This window comes from Convolutriloba macropyga, chromosome 3 (genome assembly GCF_964194025.1).
Source record: "Convolutriloba macropyga chromosome 3, txConMacr16.3, whole genome shotgun sequence".
NCBI lineage: Eukaryota > Metazoa > Xenacoelomorpha > Acoela > Convolutidae > Convolutriloba > Convolutriloba macropyga.
In genome coordinates this window covers 80120221-80143688 of record NC_134470.1, presented here as the reverse complement: position 1 = coordinate 80143688, position 23468 = coordinate 80120221, and the positions used below count along the sequence as shown (strand labels likewise).

At 36.2% G+C, this 23468-nt stretch overlaps 1 protein-coding gene across 1 annotated transcript in view; it reads left to right on the top strand.

Moving 5' to 3' along the window:
• The first annotated feature begins 209 nt into the window (after positions 1-209).
• LOC142336506 (transient receptor potential cation channel subfamily M member-like 2) overlaps positions 210-23468 on the top strand; it is a 39792-nt gene continuing 16533 nt past the window's right edge. Inside the window, exons 1-5 of the mRNA XM_075385393.1 lie at positions 210-1784; positions 6968-7793; positions 12361-13295; positions 22385-22554; positions 23094-23369. Coding sequence (XP_075241508.1) covers positions 806-1784; positions 6968-7793; positions 12361-13295; positions 22385-22554; positions 23094-23369 — 3186 coding nt within the window. The 5' untranslated portion in view covers positions 210-805. The remainder of the gene's footprint in view (positions 1785-6967; positions 7794-12360; positions 13296-22384; positions 22555-23093; positions 23370-23468) is intronic.

Genomic DNA, 23468 nt, shown 5'->3' with positions numbered 1-23468 from the left:
GCTACTCTAATATACTTGGCCAGACGGTTTAAAGCTATTGAGTGCAGAACAATTTAACACAAAATATGCACAAGATTGATTTAGTCCACTCTTCAAAGTATTACCGGCGATTGTTATTGGTTATTTTTTAAGAACTTGCGTTTTCACCCTTTCACTTTTCTGTTTCTCTGTTTGTAATCTAATGATAAATTGAGCTAACTTATAAGAGTGGTCGCTTTATGCGTTGTTCGTATAGAAATTTGCTCTCCAAATGGTTTAAACGTGAGAATTTGTTTCAAATACTTCTGGTAAGCTTGATAAAATTCTAGGCATAAATTTGGCTGCAACTGAGAACCTTGTATAGTAATAGACCCGTTTTGGTTGTGGTAATCTTAACGAAATACTTTTCTTTACTCCCTTACGGATCAGTATAGTCATGTATTATACAGTAATGTAACCTGCGCGTGATTGGATTATACTAAACTTACTGTTGTTTATTGCTGCTTTGATCGTTTCTTCATACACGGCTGTCTTTTAGAACAAATGAGGAGGTGTTGACCTTTCGTGTGCTTCAAATGGGTCACTACAGAAATGGGTCACTCGTTGATTAATCGATCTTGCTTGAGGGCTTAGAGAATAGACACCAAAAGCGAGTTCATAAAAGGGCAACAAACGGGCAAAAAATTGTGACCTTATCTTAAATTCGCCCGGAGGTAGAATTTTTAAACTCCTTTTTCTTATTGCTAGTCTACCTTCTGTTACGCAAAAGTGTAGCAAATACGTTATCTATTTTTTGAATTGACAACAGAACAAAGTAACAGAGAAAATGGCCCAACCAAATTCTAAATTATTCGATCGCAGTGCTATAGCGGCCGAACAAGCACAAATGAAATTCTTCTGTGAAATCGAATACTGTCGAAAGAGCTGCTCGAAATTTATCCCTGACGTGAATCACAGGAGACGTGGACGTTGCCAAGGTTGCTTATATCTAAGATCGCAACATCTTACAATTCCCAATTTAAGACGCTACACTAACGAAGCGACAACATGGCGATCAGAAATTCACTTGGAGTATGTGGCTTGGAAATCTTTCATGAAACTGACCCTGACGGATGAAGTGAACTCAGTGGAAAAAGAGGCAGATGTCGCCATAATAGCAAATGACACTCACCCTAAACAGCTAATCCACATCATAACTCAACGATGGATGTTAGAAAAACCCAGTTTCGTAATAGCAGTATCGGGCAGTCAGCGCTACCTCCCTTTAACTTCTAAACAAGTAGGACGATTTAAGCGGGAGTTGGTACAAGCCGTAGCGAGTTCAAAGTCGTGGATCATCGGAGGTGGAACCCTGTCTGGAGTGGACGGATTAGTTGGTCAAGCGTTGCGAGAACTGCAGTTCCGACGTTGGATCGTACCGGATGAAAATGAGTTCTACTTGTTAGGACTAGTAAATTGGGATTGCGTGGACATTAGAACTAGACTAGATAAACGATTGAAACGAGATGAGAATGCTAGGCTGAACTTTATGATCAAGCACGGCGCTGTAGACTCACAGATAACCGATGACCAGTTCATGACGACATTGAATCCTCTTTATTCTCATTTTCTCTGCGTCGAAGGTGGGATTAAAGGTAGACAGTTCCAAGAGTTGGAGTGTCGGAATGACCTGCTGTCGTATATTGCTAAACCTTTTGATGATTTTACGGTGCCCTCTGTTTTGCTCATTGTGGGGGGAGAACTAGAGACTCTGAAGGAGGTTTCGACAGCATTGTCTGATGATATTCCAGTCGTCATTTGCGAAGGTTTGAATTTTCGGCAGTTTTCGTGAGAATGGGTTTTTTATTAATAGACACCTTGCTATAGTTTATTAATAGCCGCACAGCGATGGCTGGGGCTATTATTGGCCTTCTCTTGTTTTTTTACAATTCAAAGAATTTGAATTGTATTGGGGTGCTGTTTTTTTTTTAAGATGTGTTCACATATTTTTCAATGATTTTGATCTTTCAAAACGGGATAAACAGGTAAAGCCCAGCGGGCATTAAGTTTCATCAGACCCAAAGTGGGCTTTACTAGTCCTTCAAGTGCTTAGAGTGGTAGAGCTGCTGGGATGGCCTTAATTTAAGGTTAAAAGGTCATTTTTATGTTGTGTTGTGATTTTTGTAATTTTTTCATGTTTTTGATTTTTTTCAGTTTTTTGTTTGATTAGTCGTAGGCTGAAGTTTTTAAAAGTTGATGAAGGCATTTTGCGAGATAAAATTACTTGTTATGGCCATTTAATGAGCTATATGTTTTGGTACTACAAACAAACTCGCAAAATGATACTAATTTTTGCAATTTTTTTCAAGTTTTTTGAGAATTTTTGTCATTTTTTGAGTTTTTCCAGCTTCGGGGTCATGATAATCTCCTTTAAGGTTTAATAATAGGGCACTGCATAGTTTTTAGTTGCAATGAATTGGTTTTCAACATTTTAATGTCTCGATTTTAAGTTTTTTTTTTGATAAAATGCGCAATTTTTTAAAGTTTTTTTTCAAATTTTTCTTGTCAATTTTTGATATTTGTCCATTCTCAAGTGCCAGATAACCTATTCCACGGTCTGATAGAAAAGTTACTGCATCGTTGTTAGTTTCAATGGATTTGTTAGTTTCAATGGATTAGTTTCAACAATTTGGCCTTTCGAATTTTAAAAAGTTTTTGATAAAATTTGTAACTTTTTTTCAGGTTTTTTTAAAGCATTTGTCTCTCACTCAGTTTTTCTTGCCTCAGTAGCCAGATAACCTCATGTAAAGTTTGGTAGTTATTAAATAGTTGGTTGGGGAAATTGAATAGTTTCAGTATTTTAATAGCACGAATTTCTATTTTTTTGAAATGTGAAATTATTGCCTATCGGTCTTTGAGCCAATGAATTCCTTAAGGCTTGGACTTGGGTTACTGGATAGCCTCTAGAGACACAGAAATTATTCTGAAAATGTTGATATTGCAACATTTCATTAAATTTTCCATTAAATTTTTAAAAAATTTTTCGGTCATTTTCGAATTAATCGATCTTCAAGGGCCAATGAATTTTTTTCAGGTCTTGCAGAGATAATACTGGACCGATTTCATAAACAAAAATTGATTTTAAACATATTTTGAAATAGGTAAAAGGGATCAAATTTTGCCTTGGTGGTAAAAGCTTCAAGAGTCTTAGCAATGAGTATATTTTTGTTTAGTTTGTTTGATTATTTTAGTCTCTCAATTTTTTAGATGATTTCGTTTGTGTTTTGGCTGGCAATGTTCAATTGATCCGCTGGTCAGGCAGAGCGTTTCTAAGTTTTTGATTCAATTCTTTGAATTGTGTTTCAGGACTTGTCCTGCTATGTTTTTTCATTTCGTCATGATTTTTGTTACGACCATATAACGTCACAGCCACTTTTTGTTCATTCGTTCACGAAACTGTTGAGGCGACGTATTCATCCACCCATCACCTCACCCCCACCCCCCCCCCCAATCGACCTCGTCTACCCCATTTCACTCATTTATGGCAGTAACCCGCACGCGTGACCCCCCCCCCCCCCCCCCCAGCTTAGTGGGTGCATATTATTTGCACCCCCAGACGCATGTGACATTTTTTACTTAGTGGTTTAATATGTAATGGCACGTGCTCTGTAACTGGGGGCGCATAACGTACTGGGGGGCACAAACGGAAAAGATCCAGTTTATCACACTTGATTTCTTGGTGGTCGCGTTCACACAATTAAATAACAAGTTTTCCCCAGATTGGCGGGGTAGGGGCCCTGCCAGATAGTATTCCTTTAACTAAGGATCCAGGGTGCAAAAACTTTTACGATCTCGGAAACTTGATGGTAACTTTTGATGAGACTTTGCATGCGGTCCCGAAATGGTGAGAAAATGAGGTCGATAAGGTCACATCTCCCAAATATGCTTGTGAGAAGAGATATTGCCGGTTTGGGGGGGGGGGGGGGGGGGGGTCAAAAACCGACTTTTTGAGAAAAGTCATCCCCGCTCGCAATTTTTTGAAAATTTTTCAATTTTTTTGTTGCGCAGTTCGATCAAGCACAAGTAGCAGTGTTATAGCGCGCAGAGAAGTCGGAAGTCACAGAAGTCAAAATTTTTCAAAAAATCGTGATTTTTGACATTTTTTTCGTGATTTTTGACTTGTCTCTGAAATGATTGACTTTTGACCTTTGACATCCTCGATAAAAGTTGTCTGCCGTCGAAAAATAGGGGGGGTCACAGAAGTGTAGTTTTGGCGTAGGGGCACTCTAAACGTCATTTTTGATCAACAATTTTTTTGCGGTTGGGGGGGCAAAAGGGCCCTTTTCTAAAAGTGTTTGCTGCTAACCTAATTGAGATATTGATGTTCTGTAAAGTCAAGTCGGTCATCCAAGTAGTTAGTAATGCATGCGAGTAAAAAAAATGCAAAAATTCAAAAATTTTTGAAAAAATTGAAATTTACTTTTTGAAATTTTGACCCAATTTTTCGAAAATTTGACCGGAAAACGCTTAAGTTTGAAAAAAAAATCAAACTTTTGAAAAAGTGATTTTTGATGCCACAACTGTGCTTCTCGGGAAAAAATTACTACTGGTCGATGTTTTTTCTGCTAAAAATCAAAGAAAAAACGCATTTTTGAAAACTTGAAAAATTTCTGAACTTAAGATTTTTTCAGTATAAAGTAAAATCGGGACTGTCTGAGGGGCTTGCCCCTGAAGACAGTCCCCACGTTAAACAGGAGGACATAATGCTGCTGCTCTCTGAATGTTTAACCCGAGCCGGAACGGCTCGGCCAAGCTGACATTGATGTTGTAACATAAAAGCAATTACTGCCACCTTATTGTTACTTTTCGTCAAAAAAACAAGTTAGGCATTGTAATCATGGATCACTCAGCAAACACAAATCAGCTACGGGATTTACTGTGAGTGGCAAACACCTGACCCAGTTTGACCGCTTGCCGAGAGGCGAAACTCCTGACCCGCTCTAGATTTTTGCGTGATCTAAGTTGCTCTTATTCAGAATGTCTCTTTGCAAAAGTGTTTTGCTAAAACAAAACCAGTCGTGGTATAGGATATCACAAGGCGCTTAGAGATGGGTGGTTTCAGTCTAGCATGTGGGAGAACGCGGGTTGGAACCCCTGTCTAATGAAATTTTAGATCTATTCTGTTCCGCCCCCCCCCCCCCACCCCCCCAGCTTAATGAGCATAGATTTTTTATGACCCCCAGGCGCACGTGCTATTTTCTTACATAGTAACGTGCTATATAACAACATATAATTTCTAACTGGGGGTCATAAAAACATGGGGGGGACAGAATAAATCCGAAATTTTTTGCACCCATAAAAATGTATATATGCTGCTCTCCATCTTAATTAAATTGCCCCACCTGTCGTTCGAAAACAGTTTATCAGTCGTTTGTTGGTTCATGTTTAAAGTACAGAAATTTAACACAAACAAGACACATTTTAAGTAAACACATAAGATGCCCTTCAGATTATTTTTTGAAGTAAGCAGAGAACCACATGAAAGAAAGATTGTTCATCTACATACGTTTTTCGGGATCTATTCTGTTTCGCCCTCAACCCAGCTTAGTGAGCATCAATCTTTTATGACTCCCAGGCGCACGTGCTATTTTCTTATATATTAACTTGCTATATAACAACATATGTTGTAGCTGTGGGTCATAAAAACACTGGGGGCCGAAACAGAATAGATCCGTTTTTCGTAAGCACTTGTCCTCTTTCTAGCATGCACGTGTCCAAATTAAATCAATCTAATAGAACAACTGCTGAACAAATAGCAAGCAAAGGAAAGTGCTTCGGGTCTTTCCCATTATAGCCCCCGACACCCAGCTTAGTGGTCAGATAACCTATAGCCCCCCCCCCCCCCCAATCATGTAAATATAGAGAGAATATGCTTTTAGAGAGAAGGTTTTGAAAAAACAAGTTCAGTTAAGTTCAAAACAACAATCATTTTACTATACGATATCAGCGCTCTGTCGAATATCTTGCGTATTAGAAAATCGTTAACTATGAAATTCAGAAGAATTTTGTCTGGGGATCTCTAATTTAGTCGAAATGCTGAAAAATAATAGCCACTATAAAAATCTAGATTTTAATAGTTTAGCATAATTTATAATCTTGAATTTAAAAGTCCCATTGCAGCCGTTTTTGTTTTTAAATTGTGTTCCTTATGGAAGAATCAGCAAACGTATTCAAATTTGACAAAATTTAAGTTGTTTATCTCCTAACAAAACCAATTTTTTTCCAATGTCTAAAACAAAGAACTTGAATAAATTGACCAGAATTTTCCAATATTTAGATCGATCCCTAGACCTAATTTTTATATAGATGTTTAGCCCTAGTTTTCACCGTTCCTTTTGTTAGTCTGTTTTTTTGAAACCCAGACTTTTTTGAAACAAGATGTCCCCAAGATTTCTCAGTTCATATTATTAAATTATTGATGCAGGCGGCGGCTTGTCATCATAAAATGCTATTGATCAAAGTAATTAAGCTACAATAAAGAGCAAGATAGCAATATTAATTTGGCTTGTTGCAGTTATTTAACTTGCAGACATCTGTAATTATTGACAATTAAAATTCGCATTGTAGCTGATGACTTTAATTCATTTATCTTTGTTTTCTGTAGGATGATTTGTAATTTTCTTCAAATAATCATCTTCTATCAACAACAGAAGCATTTAATCAAAACAATAATTCAAAAAACGCAATATTTTGAACTAATGCAGCCGAAATTCATGTACTCCGTTGAAAGGTATTCATTTGTAGCAATGTTTTTTAAAATATTGCTACAAATGTAACGTTTTTTGTAACGTTTTTAAAAATGTCTCTAGAACATACAATCAGAGCGCTACACATCAATGGAACATTTATTTGGAAATGGAACCCACGTTGTGTTGGGTTCTAAAAGGTTTTGATTTGGAACAATGTTGTTCAGAGTTGTACTCCGGCTAATTTTGTAAAATATTTCTAGGGACTGGAGGTGCATCTGATGTGATCTGCTACGCACTTCGAGTTGCTGAGAGGCAGGAAAACAACAAATTCACGGCGGAGCAAGAGCAATACATAGTCCAACAGATAGAAGCTAATCTTGTAGACCCCAAACCCAAAGGAGCTCTCTACTCCGAAGACCAATTCGAAGCCGCTAAAGAGATGAAACACCTCCACAACTGCATAGACAAGAGACGCAATATTTTCATCTACAGAATCAACCTATCTTTGTCAATGCCACTGAATCAGTGCATTCTCAAAGCTTTACTTAACGGAAAAACTGCCCAGACGAAAGACCCAGTAGAGCTAGCATTGGAGTGGAACAGGTGCGATGACGTCATTAAAGATATACTTAACAGCGAAGGTGGTGATATGGGTGAAAAACGCGATATCAACAAATTGATGACGAAAGCTATTTTGGAGGATAAGATTGAGTTTATCGAGCTATTCATAGAGTATGGATTCGAATGGCAGAAGTTCTTAACGCCAAATAAATTGGCATCTCTTTACGCACATGCAGTACTGGACAAAGAGTCTGCTATCCGAGAGCTGTTAGAAATGCATGCCAAAAACAAGGATAGCTTCAAGCTCAAAGATGTTTACCAAATAGTGTACAGATACTCGAGTGCGAAGCCCGAGTCCTTCTATGCCACTGTTGGTGAAGGTGACAGTGCTAGGTCGGTTTTCCAGGATCCATTTAGAGAACTGTTCATTTGGGCTATTCTGACCGAGAGGATGGAGGCGTCCTTGTTCTTTTGGAAGTATTGCCACAATGGGCTCCACTTAGCTTTGATCGGATCGGCATTGTGGTAGGTATAAGTATTGATCCTTAATGATTGCGAACGTGAACTATTTCTTTTCAAAATAATGAATGATTTTGTGTTATTTACTCACCGTCTGTAAAACTAGTTAACTGCACTGCCTGAAACTATACACGAGACTGAAAGTACTCAGTTTCTTCAGAGTTTCTTTTTTATAAGTGTTCTTTTATTAATAGCCGCGAGCGATAGCGAGGCTTTTGATCTCATCGTTTTTTTTTTGTAACATAAGATCTATTTGTCGATGAAATTTAGCTTCCGAGAAGTGATTAACAGGAAAAGCCCTCAGGCATTGAGTTCGGTTAGAGTCACTAAGTTGTTTTTTTTAAAAGTGCTGAAGTTGCGCTTTGAGGTTTCTTGACAAAATAGGATCGAATAGGATTCTTCAATGCAGTTCGTATAGGTTTTGTGCTAGTCATAATTACTTCCATGTTTTATTTATGAATGTTTTGGACAAGTCAGAAGAAATGCGTTAGTTGGTAAATTTAAGATGCACAAAAATTGTTTTGATAACATTTACTTAAGATTTTCATCCACTGCTTAATGATTTTGCTAACTTGAAGTATATAGTTGTTTTCCTCTTCCTCTCTTTTAAATTGGTCCAGGTTTCTGCTAGCCTGTAAATTTCTTGTTTGTGAAGATTTCAGAAAAAAATAGCTTTGATGGCGTAATTGTAAAAAATATTGCATTTTGCAAGTTCAACTTTCAACATTTCAACTTTTAAATAATTTCATTTTTATGTTCCTGTTCATTGGTCCAATATATTTTTTAACAGGCGCAACGCGATAGCTCATGCGGCTATTGGTCTTCTCTGGTTCATTCACTCATTCATTTAATTAAACTGAATTACGTGTGTGACGTCATATGAGTGAGATGAGCTAGTAGAGATGAACTCGTAGATGAGCGAGTTTGTTTATTGCCCTCGAAGAGAAGCAATTATTGTAAACGTGTCTTTTTTATGCAAAATTTTTTCTTGACAGGTGAGTTTTCGAGTGACTTTTACGCCCTTGACTTTCTGCCTTTTTACATGATCTAAACTTCTCGCTCATTCACAATTTCAAGCAGCTGAACTAAATTGGCGGAAATTTAATACTAAAAGTCAAATGATAAGTTCGCCGAAACTGGTGCCATTTTTCCACTTTAAATCTTAATAGTTGTATAAATTAACCTATAATGAGGTTATTTGAAGCCCGCTGGTGAATTTCTTAGTCCCATTCAGACTCCCCGTCCAATGTTTTGTTCATATGCGTGAATAAGTTTTTGGTCACACATGACTTACCTAACTCCTAGAAATAACATTGCTCTCTATCAAAATGACTACTTTAGTTCAAGGAAACGAGGTCGACTCAGGGTGTGTTACTCTAACTGAAAGTTATTTGAGTCCAGCTAATTAAAGCAGCGATGAGTCATACAGATTCCTAATCAAAAGACATCTCAACAATTACTAAAAGGAGTATAAGTTTCTTCTTTGCTCTGTGTTTTTTAATTATCTTTTGAGTCTGCAAATCTACCAAGCTATTCCGGCTATTTTTTTTCAATCTTGCAGCCACATTTTTTAAGATTGAAGCTGGTTTGTTCAGTAGATGTTAGCAACACGGACTTGATTTTCAAGGCCTTTATAGGATCTTCTGGTTTTTCAAGCTTTTTACAGGTTGTTTTCTGCCTCTACTTGTCTATTGTACGTCAAGCAGGATGCCGCTGTAAAGTTATTTCGAGTTTTTTGTGTCTTTGATTGGAATTTTTGGTTTTCAATACCTTATCACCAGAAGTATTTACCATTTGAATGCTTTGTTGATAATTTCTGTTTTTGTAAATATTTCAAGTCAGTTCGGCTCGGTTGCTCTGTTTTGACTTCACTGGGCTAGTTTCATTCTTCGCTCTTTCTGATCCAAGAGCTCTTAAACAGAGTTGCTCAGCAAAGCAATTTAAAATGAACGGAGTCATGAAAAAAAAAATCAAAAATAGAAACAGGATAATCCCATAAAATAAAGCCCACTTTCAGATGCCCGCTACTTAAATTTTGTTCTTATATGTCTTAGTTACAATCTCTAATACCCATTGGTATTGATTCTAGAGTCTGTCATCTGAATAAGGAACATTAGTATTTCCAACTACGAAGTGAAATAAAAGAGTTAGGACTTTTAAAATGTTTTTTTTTTGTACGAAATTCAATTTTCATTCTGTTTTTCGTTCGCAATCGGGGTTATTATAACCAAACGACGGCTATATTCCGACAATCTGCCGAGTATTGTTTGATGTAATTTAAGTGAAACACAAATTTGCATTGGTTTCTTGTAAGGTTTTGTAATTTCTATAATTTTTAAGCCAATATACGTTAGGCAGCCAACGAAAAATATCACCGTAGTATATACCATTTGAATGCTCTTTTTGATAATTGTTCTCTCATTTTGTGCAACTGTTTTGATGTTGGTTTGCCTCACGTTGTTCGATTGTTCTGCTGATCATTTCAGTAATCTAATCTGCTAGTCTTGTTTTTTTTTGTGATCTATTCACACATTTTTTCGATTACTTAGAGCTTTTGAAACGGGATAATTTGGCAAATTCTGGGTGCTTTAGGTTACATATACGTTTTATACAAGCATAAACCTCTTTCAGCTTTTTTGTGAGTTATGTATAGCTATTTTTCAATTGAATCAAAAAATTGTGTGGAGTTCGTAGTGCCGTTTTCGCTTCTTATTGCCTAGTATTGCTTACCATGTTTCTGATGGCCTGCAGAATAAAAAGATTGTAGATTTTGGCCGGAATGAGTGGGTTATAAAGACAAGTAATCGGAAAACCAAACAAATTAATCAGTTTTGTGTCTTTCAGTTTTTAGTCAGTTTTTTATGGAAGTTTCTGTCACTTCTATTTGTTCAAGGTTTCAATAAATCTTCCGATTTCGAAGCTTGGTACGATTGAAGAGTTAAACTGCATAGGTTGGTTTGCGATGAAATTAAATTATCACCACAACATTATTACAATTTGAAGAAGTTTTCGCCTTTTCTTGTTGAGGATTTTTCTACTACTCTGATTGTGTTTTCTTTGTTACCTGTTCTCAAGTGCTTTCCTTTTTGACGGGAAAATTTTATGTTCAATGCCTTAACAACAAAAGTATATGCCATTTTGATTGCTATTTTCATAACTTCTCTCATTTTTTGCATGTTGGGGTTTTAATGTGTGTTTGGCTCAATGCTCGGTTGGACTGCTCAGATCAGTGATCTTCATTCTTAATTTCTTGTAAATTACAATGCACGACTTTTTTGTAGTCTGGTACACATTTTTTCGTTGACTTTGAATTTCCTAAACACGATAGCTGGTTAAACCCGAGGGAATAAAGTTATTTTTTTTGGCATATATAGTGGTAGTTCAACGAAAAATTGTATTTAATTGTTAAGAAATTTTGTGATTTTTGGTGTTTTTTGGCCTTTTTCTATTTGCAGTACTTTTATTGGGCCAGTGAAGGTATGCAACTTGGTTAATGGTCAGATCTTGCCAGATGGTCAGATGAACTCAAAAGAAATTTAGCGACTGTTTTTAGCCACGAAGCTTGGGGTGTTCCTGGGGGTCGTCCGACGCTCTTTTTATATTTGTCCTGGAGCAAAGCTGGAAAATTCAAGTTTTTGGAATGACTTCTAACTCTCACTAACGGCATTTGCGCGCGTGGCTTTATTTCTCACTATATCTAGCAAGAGCTTCTAGGTAATTTGCGTTCTTAGATTTTGATCGGATCTATTCTGTTCCCCCCCCCCCCCACTGTTCTTATGATCCCCAGTTACAAATTATGTATTGTTATATAGCACGTTACTATGTAGAAATCATGCGCTTGCGCCTGGGGGTCATAAAACATATATTCGCACTAAGCTGAGTGGGCGAAACAGAATAGATCCTTTTGATCATACGTGACTTACCCACTAAACAAAATGACTTCTGCTCTTTAAACCTTAAGTTTTAATGAATTTAAGTTCAAAAGTCATATGTGTAGTAAAGGTCCCCAATAAACAGTCATCATTGTAGCCATCATTTTAACTTATTCAGCTTATTTCTGTATCTGTTTCCATCTGTAATTCTACACGACACCTAATTTAATTTTGCAGCTATTCCGACCGTCTGGTGGCTATGTTAAAATATTATGCGTTTTTTGCACTTTTTTTTGGTTTTTGCTTCTACTTGTGAATTAATCTTCTTTGTAGAGCTTGAGGCTGGGAACACAGTTTTGCTCCCAAGGACTTTCACAGGATTTTGGGAGTTCCTAAGTTGTATATTCATTACCTGGACACTAAAAGTATCAGCGCTTACTTACATTTTTGTGATGTTTTTGTGATCAAACGTTTTCTGCATTCTCCTTGCGGCGTGTTAATGACGCGAGTTTTATCCGAATGCCATGTCTTATTATCCAGCATTCCGCCCTTGGAACCAAATTTCTCAGTTGCTGCCTGAATTTTTGGTCCTAGAGAATAAGATTGCAATTTGTTTTGCTGGTACTTCATTAGGGGTGGGTGAGGAGCGGTGCTAATCCTGACTGATGGACTGTGGAAATTTTAACAGCTGAGTGTTTTAGGAAGGCGATAGCATTGATTACCCACTCAGTCAATGAGACCAAGATCGAAGAGCTTCTGGATAATTCCAAAGTGTACTTAGATTATGCTCAGGAAGTACTGGAATGTGCCTGGAATGTGAACAAGTCACTCGCCCACGTAACTCTGGAGCTTAAACCCTGGGCACTTGGTCGCAAAAGCGTCCTAGATATTGCTGGCTTCATAGAGGCCAAAGAGTTCATCGGACATCCATTGAGTCAAATTGTCCTGGAACACCAGTGGAAAGGGCGTCTAAACTGCACTCTTGGTCACGTGTTCCTAGGTTTACTTTTCCCACCGTATTTGAATTTCATTTCGGTCACGAAAAAGCTTATTCCTGCTGCACCCGAAGAGCTATGGCTTCACGACGTGGTTCCGGTTAAACCCGATAAAGATCCCGATGATGATGATGACGATGAGAAAGCAGCACCTAAGGAACCGAGTAATGTCGAGAAAAAGAAAGCAATGTTGACTAAGGAAGAGAGTAAAACTAAAATTGCCGAATCGAATGATAAAAAGAACGGCAATGGGGTGGAACAATCCTCAGACGATGGCGAGGGTTTCGAGGAAGACGAAGGTGAACAACTGCTGGATAAACTGGCCCTGTTTTATGGAGTCCCAGTGACGAAGTTCATCGTTCATATGATTAGTTATATGGCGTTTCTAATTATATACTCTATGTTCTATATATTCTACTTCTCGGAAACCGGGGAGCGAAGCTTCTACGAGTGGATAGTAGTTTGGATCTGGATAGCTTCTTACTTGGATCTAGTGCAATCTTTAGTTGCCCAGGACGCCACGTGGCTGATGAAGATTAAATTGTGGGTCCAATCTGAGTGGAATGTTCTAGATTTCTGTTACCTCAACATTGCTCTAATAGCGTTCATGTTTCACGGCTCCTATCCTGGAGTAGTCAAAGGTAAGCTAACTTAAATCTAATTTATGTAACTTGCTATTTGTTATAAAAAGATGGTTCCTGCGAGATTGCGTAACATAACTCATAACGAAAATTTTCTTTGTTCGGATCTGAAAAGTTCTTTTTAATGTCAATGTTGTGAATAACAATGTGATGCAAATTTTCGGGAGAAACCTTGAGTACAGTTGCTTTTCATGTTAAAAACTCAGCTTAAAAGTTTAAGATAAAATCTATCAGTGAGGCTATTAGCAATCAAATTAGTCGTTTTGATCACGATATATTGAATATTATCAGAAATTGAAGCTGAAGATTGAGTCAATTTTGTGCCATTTTGGCAAGAAATTTTGCTTCAAGTTCTTTTTACTTCACGTACCTACTTTCGGATAATTATGCAAAATCTCTGTCAATCTAAACATAATCTTTCAAATACCTTCTAATGTTTGATAAATCGAAGAAAAGGTATGACGTTAGTTTTCTACATTTTTCTAAATGAAGTTTTTTTAATATACAAACAGCTCACCCTAGTAGTATCTCTATGTTTTTACCCTGCTCTTGTTGGGCCCAACTGGTTATGATAGGATCCAAGGACAGCTGATCATCAGTAATGAAGAAGGTTGAGTTAAAAAACAATTTTTTTCTTTTTCTAAAATAAATAATATTTGATGTTTTTGATATATTAGATATAATTTTTTGATATATTTGATATAATTAATATCCCATACAAAGTTATTTCCACTATTTTTAAATCAATTTCAACAGTTCACTTACCGCAGGAGTGAGCTGTCTAAATTTCTTGCAGTGATTGAGGAAACCAGTCCTATAGTGTTTCCTTGGAATCGACAGTCTGATTTTAGACATCAGTTTGTTGCAATGGTGGGTTCAAGAATCTACTAGTGATGCCAACAAAACAGGAACCATTAGTCAAAGTTCTGTTTTTCTCGTTCTCCGAAATATCTTCCAATAATCTTTTTTCAACTCTTCCGTTTACTTGGATACCGTATCTGACAAATGAAAACAAATAAGTTTTAGAGGTTTGGTATAGATCGCAAACTAAATTTAATGAAAAGAAAAATGAACTGTTTAATAGTCGCGAGGATTTTCTCAGGAACTGTTTAATAGTCGCCCTCCCTGTTATTACTTGCGCTCCTAATTTAATTCGCTTTTCCTCATTTTGCCGCTTTTTCGACATTTTGCTAGAATTCTTTTTGACTTCTCGGCTCATCAAAGCAATCTAAAATGAACGGATTCATTGAAAGAAAAAACGAAATCAGAAATAGAAACGGGATAAACCCATAAAGCCCAATATTAGATGCATGCTGCGTGAGCTTTGTTCTTGTAAGTCTTAGTTACCATCTCTATTGCTCATAGGTATTGTACTAGCCTCCTGATCCTCTCATTAAGGAACAGGAGTGCGTCTAACAGCGGAATGAAATAAAAGAGGTCGCACTTAAAAAATGTTTTGTACAAAAATCAACTTTCTTTCACTTTTCTGTTTTTTACTACTTTTTGTCATTTTTCAAACTAAAATAGCGTACATATCTCTGTATGTTTAAACATTTATCTTCGAACTCATTTGGGAAGTTTCGAAACGTCTGCTTGCGTTGCAACTTTTTGATAATAGACTACGACCTGGGAAGAGTAATATAGCACTTCTGACTGCAATACTGTCCAGTAATTTTCAAGTTAACAGAAACTTCGTCTTAAAGAGTAGTTTTAGTAGACAGCTGAGGTAATCGTCAGCATTAATGCATCTGGTATTACTTTTCAAAAATCAAGCACGCGTTCAAACGGATCACATTACAATACTGCGTTTCATTTCAACACTCAATATTAATATTTTCACTCCGTCCCTTTCAATCCATTAAATACTCAATATGTTGAAAAGCAGCAGTCTAATAAAGACTTCAAAAACAATTGAAATCCGACTATATACGACATTTACGTCAATGTCATACAACCCAGAAGTGTATTTTAATAACAGTTTACTCTCGATTTTACACAAATGTGATATTTGTTCCGATCCACCATAGTAGGGGAGGAAGTATATGTTCGACTGATTTTTTCTGTCATTTTTGACCGATCGATATTCATGGCAGAGTTGTCGACGTGTAAGTCTGAAAATTTGACTGATGTTCCGTGGTTTTGGTTTAAATGGTGTATTTTTGTGCAATTTTTGGCAATTTTGCTTTGAAATTATGTAAATATTGTTAACAATTGTGTAATTGCTATTACCTTGTTTTTGAGCAAATTATTTTGTATCTGGAATCTAATAATCTCAGGAGAAAGTATCAGAGTGCTTTTCGTTGCTCGCATTCAACGGAAACGGCTTTACTGAAAGTCTTTAATGATCTTCAGTGTTATCTGGACGAGTCGCGTTCCGTGATGTATATTGGATTAGACTTGTCCGCAGCGTTTGATATAATTGATCATCCGTTTTTATTTGAGATATTAGCGAAAAGGATTGGTTTGCAATCTGTTGTGTTACTGTTTATTAAAAATTATCTTTTGAATCGCTCGCAACAAGTTATCATAAATGGATATCTTTCTGGTGATGTTAAAGTTAAGACGGGCGTGCCAAGAAGGGTCGGTTCTTGGTCCTTTACTTTTTTCTTGTTACGTGTTGCCTTTAGAAAACAAGCTGAAAGAATTGGAAATAGACTACCATTTCTACGCAAATGATACCGTTTTTTGTTTTGTGTTCGGTTCGACCCTCAGTCAATGCATGTTTGATAATATTTTGACCTCGATTCAACGTTGGTTCAGCAATGCAAAATTGAAATTGAATGCGGATAAGAGTGAGTATATGATTATTCGGAAATGTAAAATTGTTAAACATGGTCTCTTACGTCCGCCAGAAGATGGCAACTACACTGAACAGGTAAAAGTTCTAGGTTGTTCAATTGATTCTCAACTTACTCTGCAACGACAGATTAACTTTGTTTGTTCGAATTCGTTTTATTATCTCCGTAAAGTATGGTCATTTCGGGATCAAGTTAAAACATCAATCCAAGTTGAGTTAATTGGAGTTTTAGTGTTATCACGTGTTGACTACTGTAATTCGCGTTACTATGGTCTGCCAAACTTTTTAATAGCAAAACTTCAGCGAATAATGAACTCTGCCGCGCGTTTGAATTTTCGATTGTCACCTTCAACACCAACCTCGTCATACCTGAAGCAGCTACACTGGTTGCCAATTAGGCAATGCATTATCTTCAATATCCTTTTGTATTCGCATCGCTTTGTACAGCAGCCTGGCAAACTCCCACTATATTTGTTGGATTTAATGAAACAAAACACGATGGTTACAAAGTCTCAATATTTTTTTTTACAATTCACATGTTCCCAATTTTCGCTCTAATTTTGGAAGACGTTAGTTCTCGCATGCCGCCGCTTTTGAGTGGAATAAACTCTCTTTCGAGCTGAAACTTATTCTGAAATTTTATTCAGGCGAAAACTCAAAATTTATCTGTTTTAATTTTCCTGTCCTGTTGAGATTTTAAATGGTGCTTAAACCAATAATAATAATAATAATAATAATAATAATAATAATAATAATAATAATAATAATAATAATAATAATAATAATAATAATAATAATAATAATAATAATAATAATAATAATAATAATAATAATAATAATAATAATAATAATAATAATAATAATAATAATAATAATAATAATAATAATAATAATAATAATAATAATAATAATAATAATAATAATAATAATAATAATAATAATAATAATAATAATAATAATAATAATAATAATAATAATAATAATAATAATAATAATAATAATAATAATAATAATAATAATAATAATAATAATAATAATAATAATAATAATAATAATAATAATAATACAAAATAATAAAGAGGTGTGTTGCTGAATGACTTGATCAGTTTTTTGGCTAAAATGTTGACTAGTTTGTCTCCAAATTCAACTTTTAACAAAAATGGTACGAAATATGCTTCTTTAGCCGAGTTTGTTTAAATTCAAATGTTTTCAACCGTACAAACATAAATTCAAAAATGTGGATGAGTTTGGTGGGAACATTATGTGCGTAAACACATTACAGAGCCTCCTTGGTAATTGCTCTCAAAAGAAGTTTAGCATTTATACTAGTCCTGTGGTTTTTTTGCGATTTTTTGCTTGACTGATTTTTCGTCTGACCTGTTTGACTTTTCCCCCTCAAAAGCGTGATAAACAAGTAGCAACCAGAGGGAATTAGGTTCTCTTCGAGCCTTTCATGTCAATAATCTCCAAGTATGCGATTCACAGAAACAGTGGTGGAGACATACTCATTGTGTGAAGGCCGGTTCTGAAAGTTTGACCCCCCCCCCCCACACACACACACACACCCTTTACATTTTCATTTTCTTGAAGCCAAATTGAAGTGATGATTTTGGTCACGCCGAAACCGGAAGTGGAGCAAAAAGCGAATGGTTTTGCGGCGTAAAATTTTTGCTCTATTATTGAAGGGGAGTGAGAACAAAAGCGTTTGAACAGAATTTCTCTCTCGCTAGTGATTTTTCGTTCACACATGGCATTTTGACATAAATTTCGTACTGTTTTTTTTCTATTTTTTATTAGATTTTCTAAATGGTTTTTAGCAATCCATATATAATCCATTTTAGGTCTATTTTTTGTTTAGTCAATGAAAATTTTTTGAATTGTGTCACGACTTGTCATGCTATGTTTTTTTAAATTGACTTTGCCTTTGGTTAACGTTTTTGGTTTTTCGTAAGTAACAATTTTCACATTTCACGCGTTACTTACTTCACTCGCTGTTTCAACTGAACTGATTTTAAAATCTTTCACACATCGAATTGGACAATGTAGTGAATACGGTCAATGTCAAAAGCAAAAGGCAAAATGAAACGAAACGTGTAGTCATGGAGAATTAGACTATCAAAATTCATTAGAGTGATTTCTAGCTGACATTAGTGTTAAGCTTATTAGCTTTCAGTTTAGAGGCTGATTAAAGTATAGTTTTAGAATCTAACTGAAACTGCACACCAAATTAGAACACTTCTGACAAATAGAAAAAATTCGGTCAATTTCTATCTCTTCTTTTCTTCTTTTTCTGTTTAAATCTCGATATGCGTCAATCGAGTCAACGGCGGCTGTTTTCCTGGAATTCGCCGGCTGTTTTTCCGACAATTTGACAGCAGAGAAGTTTTGTCGTTTAGTAACAATATTTTCTTTCCCTTCCTCTACTAAATACTAAACTGTAATACTAAATTTTAGAGGCAAGTTATGGCACATTAGCGGTAATTGTTGGAGGGAGGCTACAGGTTCTTGCGACTAACGTAGCTGTTGGGATTGGAAAACGTGCAGTGAAAGCATGAACTTTTATGATTACTTTGTTTCTCTTGGCTTGCAAATGTTTTGACTTCATTTGCGGTGTCCTTAAATATTGCGAGGACAGTAAGTTAAGTGAAATCTGAAAATAGTTAAATATAGTTACAAATATACTATCTGGCAATGAAATTTGGTTCTGGCATATATTTCTATGGTTCCAATGCTTCAATCCCGGGAATGTTTAGCCAGTGTTTCATGCTCTTAGGGCGTAAATGGGGATTATGGAAGGCATACGGTGGCTATCATTTTGCTTTGCAATGGTTACTTTAAGACGAGGGCAAGTGTAATCTCAAATACCCCTGGTTTGACAAGACAATGTCTATAACTCTGCAATTATCTTGAATTCTTGTTGGTGACTCTGCGTGTAACTGTGGCCAAAATTGGAACAGTTTCTGCAAAATTTGTTTGACAGTTGGTTATGCTATTTCCTTTTCTAAGTTAGATCAAATTTTGAGAGTCACAGGATATATTGATAGGCTTTCGGTAGAATGTTCTCTTTCTTGGAAGTACGTAAAGTGATTAATCAAAAGAACAGCTATCACTGTATTGAGAAACAGGAAATTTATCAACAGAAATAAAACTAGATAGCCGGTGAGGTCTTAAAAGTTGCCATAAGTACGGCGAAATTACTTTGATGTGTCGTATTTGGGTACTCTAGAGGCTCATTAAGCGAAGTTTAAAACGTTATAATTGCTGAAATCTGTCGGATCGTGTTACCTAAATGGAAAAAGTAAAAAAAACTGGGACGCCAATTATGTTTTACCAATTGCGTTTCTGCAGCACAACACGTTAAACTGCTTAGGTTTTTAGAATATTATTACTCAAAACTGGAAGTCATAAACTCGTAAATTAAATGTGTATTAAGCACTCCATTGGTCTCACTCAAACGTTATTAACTGCTGTCCAAAGAAAAATCGAAGGAATTATGATGGGCTCTCTAACAAAGTTTTCGAGCAATTTTTACTAGTCCTGCTGTCTTTTTAATGCATTTTTGTCTCACCAAATCGTCAAGAAAAACGGGATTAAGTAGTAACTACGCTTGGGACTCCCCACCCCACCACCCCTCAGCCCTCCCCCACCGATCGCCGGGCGTTTGAGAGCAATTTGCCCGACGTTAGTAGTTTATGTTCAGCCTATTTTTGTAATTTTTTAATCGGCTAGAGTGCCCTCTGGCGGGGGTTGGGATAATAAACAAAAATTCGATTACGCGAACACCTTTTTTGTATCCATTAGGCAAAATTTAGATTTAAAGTTTCGCAGACATTAGGCGAATACCAATTAAAACACTCACGTGCACATTTTAAAATGGCGAAAGTCTGCAGTGCCAGAAGTTAAAATGCCAGAAGTTGCTACTTAGCCAGAAGTTGAATTTCGTTGACTTTCGTCATTTTAAAATATTCGCGTTTCGTGTTTTAAGCATGGTTAAGTGACTCTGCAGAAGTCACTTCAAAATTCTGACTTGATGTCTCGAACCGCTTCGCCGTTCTCTATAAACGCAAGAATTTCTGTGACTTCAAGCAGAGTCACGTAACCATTACATAAAACACTCAAAAACGTTACTTCAAAATCCTTTTGAAGCAATAAAGTACCCAAGTGTCCCTAACAAATGTTTCTACACGATAAAATCTTACGAAAACGGTATCAATTTTTTTTTATATTTTGAGCTGTTGCAGCGTTTTTTTTTATGTTCGTCCAACATTTTCTCGAATTTTCCATTACTCTAAACAGGATAAACCTCCACTCTTGCCTCTGTATTTTTTTTACCAAATAGATTTGCCCGAATTTTGCGATGGGCAAAATAAATTTCAAAAATGGCGTTCTTCTAATGTGTAAAAAAACTTGTTCGACTAATCGAGTTATCGCCTAATATCCTACGCCCCCTCTGGTTAATTGTTAACTTAAAAGCGTGTTGGTGAGACTCCATTGAAACTCATTAACAAATTGGAGACAGTTTAAAACAAAAAACATGTGCTTGAAAACTGACGGGGTTCCTAGACTTGTTTCAAATCTTATCAGTTGTAACACAACGCATTTTTGCTCTCTATAGGTGGTTAACCGTACTGATGCATGGAAAGACACTATGTAAGTTTACTAGTAATATGCATTTAGAAAATACTAGCATATCGAAAATTCACAATTAATGCATATATGGAAATAAACTGGCCGCCCTCATTTTGTCAGCCCTCATATTATGTCCCTATTTTTTTAGAATTCAAAGAACTTGAATTTTATTGAAGCTCTGTCTTTTTACGAAACCAAGAGGAATATTAATTGGAATGTTAAATTCATTTTTTTCTAATCTTTCGTTCAAGTTGTATTTAACAGCTTTTTTTAATTGAATGCAAAATGAAATTTTTTACTCTTAGCTTTAAAAAAAGAGTGAGAAAGCTGTGTTTGGAATCCGCTTTCTCTGTGTTTTTTGTATTTCTGAAAGTTTTTTGACTACTCTTTTTGTAAATGCCTTCTCCAATTTATTTTTACTCCAATCTAGTTTTTTAATCAATGAAAATTCTTTGAATTGTCCTGTCTTTTTGATCTGTTACCTGTTTTCATGGTTATTAAAGTCAAATTGAAGTAGTAATTTTCGTCCCGCCGAAACAGAAAGTTGAGTGAAAAAGGGAGTGGTTTTGCAGTTAATTTTTTAAGCTCTTATTTTAAAAATTGAGTGCGAAAACGGTGTTGAAACAAAAACTCGGAAAAAATTCTTTGAATTGTAGTTCTGTACTTGTCCTGCTATGTTCTTACTCCGTCAAGCAAAAATTTTTTTCTCCATCTCTTTGCCTTAGTTCACAGCTTGTTCAACATTTTGCGTAAAACCTTTTTGACTTCTCTGGCCTAGTTTATTGTTCTCTCAATCTGCCCAAAGTGCTTTTAAGCATCAGTTGCTGAGCAAAATAATCTAGAATCAACAGAGTCAGTATCGAAAAGCGAAATCAAAAATAGAAACGGGATAAACCTATACAGCCCGATTTTCTTCTTGAACTTTGTTCTTATAAGTCTCATTTACCATCTGTATCCGTTATTGGTATTGATACTAGCCCATGTATTCTCACATTAAGAATAATGTATGTTTAATATAATGTACGCATTAATGAGAACAATTTTTGCTTATTTGGTACCAGAATTGGGCTGATCAAATTGTTTTTCTGGGAAACTGTTGTAAAAGTGCATCCATTCCTCTCAGTCATTCTGGTAAAGATGAAAAGTAAATGGGGCGTTTATATTGATGATAAATGCAAATTTTTGGTTTGCAGAAATATAGGGCTGGGGGTGGTAACAGAAAAGATACCTTGTTTCAATTGCCATATGCTTATTTGTCAGAGAGCAATAATAGTCTAGACCATGCACTTAACTGCCGGATTAAATGTGCGAATTTAAGGCAATAAATCCGGAGCCATCTGGCTGTCATTAAAATTCGGAGTTGAAAGAAGAGATCTTTTCGTGGCAGACTAGTAAATTGAACTCAATATCAAACCTCCTTGATTTCAGCAGTCAGGTTTTCTCTTTTTCATGTTTAATTGCTACAGAACGAAGTTCTTAGCTGTTCATTTTAGCCCTTCTATGCAATTTATCTTCCAAATCATCGTCCCTTACTATAGACTTTTGAAGCTCCACAATCGTAGTACAGCAATTGTGTAAAAAAACAGTTTTGTTGAAAATAGTGGGAGGGAGTGCTTATTTAAGGCGGCAGTTTTCCCAGAGAGTTAACATGGTACATTTGCAGGGTGGTACGGAATAGTGTGTCTGCTGATGTGGGTTCGACTGCTGAGGTTCTACAACTGCTCCCCCTTGCTGGGACCCATGTGGATTATGATCAGAAAGATGTTGGTGGAACTGGTCATCTTCCTCAGCATCCTGGGAATCCTCATTCTAGCATCTGGAATCTTTCTCAAGGTCTGTAAATTAATTGTGTGAAAACTCGACAAACCAAATCTTTGGCATGTTAATTAATTAGCTTTATAGCTTTGTATTGATATCATGAACAATATATTTCGTGACTGGACTGTACATTGGAATGGACTACAGTCTTGGAAATCTATGCTAGAAATTTCCAGATGCACGAGCGTTTAAGCGTTCAAGCGTTTAAGCAAATTTTGGATTTTGCTAACAGTTCTTCGTAGGTCTATGATTCTCAAATTGCAGGATGAAAAATCAATTTACAACGACCATGTCCTTAACAGGTGTGCTGGTCCTGCTATGATGAGAACATCCGTTGTTGATTTGATTTTAAAAAAAATCACCATTGATAATGCGACTCCAATTTGGTCTATGCTAACAATTGTTATGGAAAAAGATTGTTCACGCAGACGTATGCTCATGTTGATTGGGCAAGGAAATGTTGCTGATTGGGCAAGGAGAGGGAAACTGTTCAGGAAACTGTTTTTACATCTGAGCAGGTAGCATCTCTCATTCGACTATTGTGATGTTTATAGGTGATGATGAACTCGTTCTCGTACGAGGACAACTACAGTGGCCCATTGAACTCAATGGATGACTACAAGTGGCTTTTCCTCCGTCCCTTCTTCATGTTCCTTGGGGAACTGTTCATGGATGCAGTACAGGGTTCAGTGACAGACCTGGGCCTCCCAGTTGAGGAAAGAGACATGTTCTTGCTCATATATTTCTTCGCAATCCTGTTCATCATGTTCTTCGGCAACGCTCTCTTGTTGAACTTGGTCATTGCCATCTTCGGAACCATCTACAGTGAGGTATGCACACATAGACATTATAGGTTCATTAAAAAATGAATTCAGATTTTGTTAAGTGTTATTAGCAATCATATTAACAAAAAACAGTGTAAAATTATA